At 40.9% G+C, this 8,797-nt stretch overlaps 1 protein-coding gene across 1 annotated transcript in view; it reads left to right on the forward strand.

The window, feature by feature from the left end:
- The window catches only part of Cd38 (CD38 molecule), a 67,615-nt gene extending 62,468 nt beyond the window's left edge, over positions 1–5,147 (forward strand). The window contains exon 8 of the mRNA XM_052734857.1: positions 4,771–5,147. Within this exon, the coding sequence (XP_052590817.1) occupies positions 4,771–4,783 (13 nt within the window). The 3' untranslated portion in view covers positions 4,784–5,147. The remainder of the gene's footprint in view (positions 1–4,770) is intronic.
- The last annotated feature ends 3,650 nt before the right edge of the window (positions 5,148–8,797 follow it).

The following is an 8,797-nucleotide window of genomic DNA, read 5'->3' on the forward strand; positions in this document are numbered from 1 at the left end:
CTAGGGCACACAACCATAGACTGACACGGGACATGAAGCATCTTATACCCCTGAGTGAAGACACTGAAAAACAAAACAAAACAAAACAAAAGAACAAACGACAAAAAAAAAAAAAATGGAACAAAACAAAGAAAAAAAGCCCTTACTAGCTTTGGGTGTGCCCCATGTGTAGCTGGAGCTTTCCTGCCTGGCCCACAGTCAGGACAAATCTCTCTCACCCACCAGTCCCAAGCCGCTTAAACCCGATCAAATAAACACAGAGACTTATATTGGTTTCAAACTGTATGGCCGTGGCAGGCTTCTTGCTAACTGTTCTTACAGCTTAAATTAATCCATTTCTATTAATCTATACCTTGCCACGTGGCTTGTGGCTTACCGGTACTTTACATCTTCCTTATCCTGATGGCGGCTCACAGTGTCTCCCTTTTCCAGCTTCCTGTTCTCTCTAGTCTCCTCTCTGTTAGTCCCGCCTATACTTCCTGCCTGGCCACTGCCAATCAGTGATTTATTCATTGACCAATCAGCAACACATTTGACATACAGACCATCCCACAGCACCCATGAGTGAATATGAACACAGTAATTTTAAAGCTGTTGAAGTTTCTAGTTTGTTTAGGAATGCACCCTGAGCTAGTCACCCTGATGGGGTAAACAAGATAAACAGAGATCACACTAAATATATGAGGAAACTCCCTAGAATGAGATTTAGACACCCAGACCAGCAGAAAAATACCTGGAGGACAATCAACAAAAGATGAAAATGTAAGGAAAAAGTCAATATATTTAGATACAGGAAAATAAAACAACAACAAGTTACTATGGTGATGGTTAATACGGTTTGTCAGCTTGTCAAGCTCCAGAATCACCTCTGAGACGAACCACTGGGCATGTCTGTGAGAGAGTTGTGAGATTGAGATTCTAAATGGGAACAGCACCATTCCATGGGCTGGAATCCAAGACTGAATTAGAAAGAGAGCAGAGTCCCAGCATTCTGTTTCCCGACTGTGGACACAATATGACCAACCACCTCACACTCCTGATACCGTGATGGGTGGTACATCAAATCTGAATTAAAATAAATCCATTTTCTCTTCTAAGCTGATTTTGTTGGGGTATTTTGTCACAATCATGAGAAAAACAATGGATACAGCTAATTTTGTAAAGGAAAAATACTTAGACCAAAAACAGAGTTGGAAGTAAAAACATTATAAAAGTATAAAAATTCTGTGGAAGGAGTAAAAGGTCATTACATCAGTTAAGTCAGGAAGAAAAGGCGTTGAAAATGAGACAGGAAAGAAAATGAGGGGACCAAATCAAAAGGCCAACAGTTTATCAACAAGGCTGTGGGGGGAAACAAGTACCCCCAGAAGACGGTGAGGGAGGAAACCACAACTAAAGGAGCCACACATTTTCTTTCTGAACAGAAGGACGTGAATTTCAAAGTCTGAAGAGGATATGGAGTTCCCCAAATGGATAGGAAATGGGCACTGAAATTCTAGAAAGCAGAGAACACCGAAGACCTGGCAATTGGAAGAAAGCTAGCTTTCTCAGGCAGAACAATATGGAAGGAGGGGGAGAAACCTGATCTCCTGGCTTTGAGGACCTCAAGTTCTGTGACATCTCCTTTTCAACAGAGAACTGAGCTCTCACTTTGCTCACTGAGGCAGAAGATGAAGAACCAGTCTTTTCCCCCACATTCAAGATGGAATAAGAAGGGTGGAGGCAGGGTCCTCCACCATCTCCAGGGCTGCTTTTCTTGTTGATATTTTGTTTTGTTCTTGGAACACTTCATTTTTGGCAAGAAACCAGCTTACCTTGCAACAGATGTTACGAAGAACACATTTATTGCTGCCATTCATTTTATACACTCCTGATTACCTGTAGGACCAAAAGGCTGAGCAGCATAGACTACTGTGGACTAGCACAGGATTCTAATTTTTCTTTTCTTCTTGGTTTTAGATAGGCAAGGCATTTTTACAAGATCTCCAAAGCCAAACTATTTAAAAAGACAAATATGGAAAAGCCTTATTTCTAATCTGCCTTCTCTCATCCTCTTCCCTCCTATACCTACAGGTAACTATATATATCTAGTTATAGATATATATAGTTACATATATAGTTATATATATATTTTTATATATAGTTGTATATAATATATTTCATATATGTATATGAAGAATCCAGAGTATGCCACAAGACATATCATATGTGTATATATACATTCCTTTATACAGACTGCACAAGTTATATATAGATACACACACAAACACATGCAAATACGTACATGTTGTCATCTCTGCTTGGTTCCAGTAAACCCATGGACACCAACATACATAAATGCTCAACTCAACTCCCTTATTCAAAATGACAGTGTTTGTATAGGATACATTTATGCCATTCCAAACACTTTGATTTCTTCTAGTTTACTTATAATACCTAATAAAATACAAATAGTTGTCACATTGAATATCAAGGGACTAAATAGAAAAATGTCTGTACATTTTTTATTTGTTGTTGGTTCAGTCAGTAGATTAGGGGCTCTCAGACATGGAGGGCTAATTGGTGTGTGTGTGTGTGTGTGTGTGTGTGTGTGTGTGTGTGTGTGTGTGTATGTGTGTGTGTGTGTGTGTGTGTGTGTGTTAGAGAGAGAGAGAGAGAGAGAGAGGGAGAGTTACTGCATAGAAGTAAACACTTGGCCTTTTTGGTTGAATAATAGACCCATCATTTCAATACAAGCCTCATTATTTTTTGATGACTATAGCACTAGAACTTTTTTGCTACTACATGCCTTGTTTAAACAGTTCTTTTTGCCAGAAATTCAGGCTGATTTTATTCCTGGCTTTTCTGAAAGTTCCTCATCAAATTCCCTTGTGCACAAGGCATTCTTATTTATCATACACAAGTACTCTATGTGAATTCTAAGGAATGAGATTTCTGGATTAAAGGCTAAATGTGAGTATAACTTTGGAAGATACAATGAAACTTTCCTCATACAAATGGTATCATTTTTCATTATCACTAGTGACAAATGAGTAATGAAGGATTTTGTTTTTAAATAAACTTATTTTTGAGTGTGTGTGTGTGTGTGTGTGTGTGTGTGTGTGTGTGTGTGTGTGTGTGCAGGTGCAGGTGTGGTGTGGGCAAAAACCAATTGCCCTCTGTATTGTTTGTCTGTCTGTTTAGAACAAGGTTGCCCACTGAACCCAGTGCTCCCTGGAGCCAGCTAGCCAGCCACAAGCTCAGGCATCATCTCAGTGTCTCTCATGCTGACATTCCTGGTGCACATCACTACAGGAAACTGATTTTTAAAAACATGCCAAGGATCCAGATTCAGGTCCTCATGCTTGTGCTGCAAGCGCTTTAGCGACTGAGGCATCTCCTCAGCAGCCCCTCCCCCATCAGCTTGTTTATGGTTTAAAAATGCAGACCGCCATATGAAATACTTCTAACTATATAATAGCCAGGGAGGATTTGGACTTTAAAGAGACCGTGCAGATGATAAGGGCAGCTAGTTATCGAGAGCATAATGCAAGCAGGTCGGTTATATAATCTCAATAATCTGCCTGCTACAACTAGCTGTTTTCATATGACTAATTACTCTTTTGTTTAATGAGGATTATCCACCCACACTGCAGTTCAGAGTCTTTTAAATGAATGCCTCAGATCTCAAAATCTTTGCCTTCATCAGATCTTATTGCCTAGACAGTGGCTGCTCTTGACTGCCTGCTGGTCACGTGCTACAGGAACACTGGGGACACCTTGGTACAAAGATAGAAAAGACACTGTTTGCTGTGGGTTATTTCCACTAATAGCAGCAACAACAAATCTCTATGTAACATTGCTTGTCAACCTCACACTCTTATGTGCCTGTGCTAATAACTGCAAATGCTGCAGGGCAGACTTTCTAAATGCACTGCTTTGAAACGATCGTTGTATAAGTTTAATTCATCTTCAAAGTGGCTTTATAAGGAAAATGTGGTCAGTATTTCTCCCCTCCAGACAGCAAAAGACATCATGAGTTTGAGTATCTTGCGTTTGGTCTCAGAAACAGAAGTAGAAGGCTTGGAGTGTGAATGCCTACAGTCCTCTGACCCTTGACAATCATGAAAAGTAGGTAAAGAGGGTCTTACAAATACTAATTTCACAGACATGCAAACTCAGTTTCAGGAGATCAGAGGATTTGCCCAGCATCCTCTAGCTAATGAGATAACGATCGGAGGAGAAGCTAATTCCTGCTTCTTTTTGTGATGTTAAGTCTTGTCACTAGTGCTGGCTTAGCTGTCAGACTCTTAAGATGATATCAGACAGTGATAACATTCAATTGTTAGAACTAACCGCATACCAATTACACTTTCGTTTTCTAGGATAGAGATGGTCTTCAATGCAGAAAATCAATCCACTGGAAAATCCCGGGTCCAAGGAACAAATACCCAGTCTGACTTTAATTCTCATCACTTTGGGTGGATTCTATGTGAGAATTATTTATAGCCTGCTTGTTTAAAGACAAAAGAAAAGCCAGGCGGTGGTGGTACATGCCTTTAATTCCAGCATTTGGGAGACAGAGGCAAGAGGATCTCTGAGTTCGAGGCCAACCTGGTCTACAGAGCTAGTTCCAGGACAGCCAGGGATACACAGAGAAACATTGTCTCAAAAACAAAAGAAAGAAAGAACACAGAAACATTGGTCTATGGCATACACAAAATGTCATGATGTCTAAAGATTTATTGCTTTTTAAAGTACTCACTTGCTGCTGTTATCTTCTGTCTTTAGGGAAATGTGCTAAATGTGCCCTGAATGTTCAAAATACATTGACATGGTGAGCTTAGTTCTCAAAGCGCATCATAAATGGCACACATGGAAGAAGGCTGGCTGAGAACGTCCAACAGTGATGTGAAGACCAATGAAACCCAGGCAGCAGAGACCTCTGGGGCTGTAGATGGGGTGTGAGTGTGAGCGACTCTGTGGCGATACTGCTGGCTATCCACACACTCTCCACTCTTCTATTAATAGACCATAACTGCTTTTGCTCAAGGTCACAATGTGTTCCTCTCTCTCTACGTTTAGGAGTGATGGATGAACTCAAGTTTCTATGAAAAGGGAAATTCTTTATAAGAAATAGATAAGCTCTGTTTTTTTTTTTTTTTTGTTATTTTGTTTTGTTAGACAGGGAAGGAAAATGGAGGAGAAATGTATCTGGGGGAGAGAGGATACGTGGGGCACTAGGAGGAGGGGAGGCTGCAGTTGGGATGTATTATATGTGAGAAGAATATAAATAAAAAGGAAAAAATAGATAAGCTATCCATAGCCTCCATCTTTCTTTCTCTCCTGTGATGGTTTCAATATGACTTGTTCCCTCAGACCTAGTGTGAAAGCTAAGTCATTAATGGAGCAGTGTGGGTTGTTATTGGGACAATGTTAGGCAGTGGCATATAAGGTGTTGTGGGTTCTGGATCCTCACAAATACACAAATGCCTATTTCAACTGAATGCCCCTGATAGTCAGGCTGTTAGTAAGACTGAGTTCATACAAATAAGACTTAACATCATGCTTTGCTTTGCTGATACAAAACACAACTCTCACCCCAAAGGGAACTGAGTGGTTATTCTCTGTCAGATATGAGAATGACCCAAGAGCACAGACTCAGACTGTACCTAATGACATGTTCCAGCATGCAAGTACTTACGTAAACTTTTAAAGTCACGGAACAAACAACAGACACATATTAGTGCATTTACTAAATACATCTGTGAAGACCTCAGGTAGGCAGGTTACAGCAATGCCAGGAAATGTCTGCTATCTCTTTGTTTCAGGGGCTGACAGTATCCTTAGCTTTCAGTTGGTGGAAGTCAGTGGTCTGCTGAGACAATACATTTAAAGGTCTTGCCTGAGAGTTGGAAGGGTGTTAGGCCAGACACAGAAGTTGATGAGACATGACTATTAGGAGTACTAAAGATTCCCCAAGATGTTTTGGATCCCAACCAAACTCTCTACAACCACAGAATCTCCAATTGGTTCATCTGTCTGTAGAATCTGCAACAGAAGGGGCCGGTTCTGAGTGGGAACTTCAACTCAACCCTCCTCTCCTCTGTCATGGGCTCACTTCCTCCTCCTTTTTATCTGACATAAATTAATGTAGCATGATTCCCTCACTAGCTGTGGCTGCCTGACCTTGAATTTCCCAAGCCTCCAGAATGAAGAGTGAAAAGGGGGAAAAAAGGTTGTTTGTTTGTTTGTTTGTTTGTTTTTATAAATTATCTGGGTTCGGAGACTTCTACTGTCTTCAAGAAAGTGGCATGTAGGGCACTCTGGATGATGGGCAGGAGTAAGGTTAAGATCCAATAGCACACACAATCAAATGTGGCTGAGGAGATGAATCTCCTGGAAACTCTCGGGAAAGTTCCTCAGGCTCACTGAAGGGCTTTGGCATCATTGAGTCATTTTTCTTGTGAAAGAAAAGGTAGACGACTATAATAACACCTATTTTTCTCATGAAAGTCACTGCATTGACCTATGAACCCCCTTCCAAAAGAAATATAAGAAAATACATCACACTTGTATATCCCGTTAAATTCTTATTTAAAAAAATAAAGTTTCATGGCTGAGAGTTTCAGTGTGATGTTCGATTCCATAAAGAGACTGGCAGGAGGATCACTGGGTTAACTGGCCACCAGTCTAGCTCTTGGTTCAATGAGAGACCCTGTCTCCAGGGTGAGAGTGACAGGGAAGGACACCACACCTGACATCCTCTCTGGCTCTGTGAGGCCATATACATACATGCAAATATCACACACACACATGCACACACACACACGCACGCACGCACGCACGCACACACACACGCACGCACGCGCTAAGTAAAACTTGTAGAAGTAGAAAGAATGCTCATTCTCTGGGACAGAGTAGGACATGGTGAATGGAGATAGCTGTGGGTATAAAATTACTTTCAAATAGGAGGAATGTGCTCTGTCTGGTATTCTAATGCACAGCAAGGTGGCTGTGTTTACCTTTTCCATCTTATCCATCATTGGGGTAGGGAGTAAGGATATACTCAATTGTGATTTTCCTTATTGTTGGTACTGCTGTCATCTTCTACAGTACTTCAGAAACCAATGTCATTAAAATTCCTAAAGAAATTTTCAGTTGCCCTCAGGGAGGACTGAAACTATACACTTTCTACCTACCACCCTCCACATGCCAGGTTCTTTTCTGGGTTACAATGAACACCTGCTATTCCAGCCCAGCCCTCCTCCTGCTGATGCTTCCTCCTTCATGATGTAGTGGTTTATTGTGTGCTGACACCCCATTTGCTTATTAGCCTTCACCAGTTCTTTGAGGACAGGTGTGTGTGTATGTGTGTGTGTGTGTGTGTGTGTGTGTGTGTGTGTGTGTGTGTGTTTGTCATCACATATGAACTGTAAATGTTGGCTAGTGAATGAATAAATGAAAACATCAATGCATTGACAGAGGATATTTAGGAAACTTGAAAAACAAAACCAAAAAGACAGAGATTGACCTAAAACTGATTTTTATTGAGGACCAGGATGGTGAAGATGATGATGATGATGATGATGATGATGATGATGATGATGATGATGATACAATATCCAGTGTCATCTTTAGCTCATCTGACTCAAGCAAAAGATTGACTATGGAGACTGTAACAATGGGTTCTTTACTCAACTAATTGCCAATATTGAAAAGTTGTTTCAGCTGATCTGGGCATATGTAAAGCTGACTTTTCTATTGTTTGAGGCATGATTCTATACAGCACAGGCTAGTCTCAAACTCACTATGCAGGTAAGGATGATTTTGTACTTCTGATTCTCCTGTCTCCATTTCCCAAGTATTATGATTGCAGGTATATACCACCATGCCCAGTCCAAACTGACTTCCTTTAGTCATCAAAGTTATTCAGGAACATGGGCAAACTTATACAAACTGATGAGTCAATGCAGAATTTCCTGATGGGCAGAGGTTTGATAACCTGTCAGCCATCTTCATGTTCAAACACATTCAATATGCTTGATTGCTCGGTATTTCCCTCTACATTTCCTAAACAGGGAAGTTTCCATAATTTGAGAATCATCTGTAGAACAATAGACCTCCAATGGGACATCTGACTCATCCGTATATGTCAGAGCACTATGATTCTATGAACAGTGATACATGAGTTGACAAATTCTTGGTAATGATGATGAACCTGCCACCATGCTCTGAAGCAGCTGCTGATGCATATCACTGATACATGCATTAGCAAGCAGGCATTCATCCTTCTCTGTTTCATGATGGATGTGACATGACCAGCTCTTTCAAGATCCTGCTGCCCTGACCTTGCCACCAGGATGGACTATCCCTTGAACTGGAAGCCAAAATAAACCATTTTTCCCTTTAGGTGCTTTTGTCAGAGTATTTTGTCACAGTGACAGGGAAAAAATAAGGCAATAACATTCTGTTGGCTCATGATACTGCAAAAAATCCAAGTCTAGGCTTGGCTAGGTCCAGGGACACACACTATTAATATGGACATACAATTAGGGAACGATGTCACTTCACTCAGCCTCCAACACAATTGTTACCAGTTTTCCTTCTGGTCCCCTGGTGTCGTGCCATGAGTTTCATTTACTCTAACTGCTCACATGCATTTCAGACATGTCTGATGGACATTTCCTGCACCTAACTTCCTATGGTAGCTGTCAACTTGAAAGAACCTAGAGTCAACTGGAAAGAGAGTCTCATCTTCCAAAAGAACACAGCCTCCAAGAGGACAGCAACTTTATTTTCCCCATGTGAGACCACT

This window comes from Peromyscus californicus, unplaced genomic scaffold (assembly GCF_007827085.1).
Source record: "Peromyscus californicus insignis strain IS unplaced genomic scaffold, ASM782708v3 Scaffold_13__1_contigs__length_99412109, whole genome shotgun sequence".
NCBI classification, from domain to species: Eukaryota; Metazoa; Chordata; class Mammalia; order Rodentia; family Cricetidae; genus Peromyscus; species Peromyscus californicus.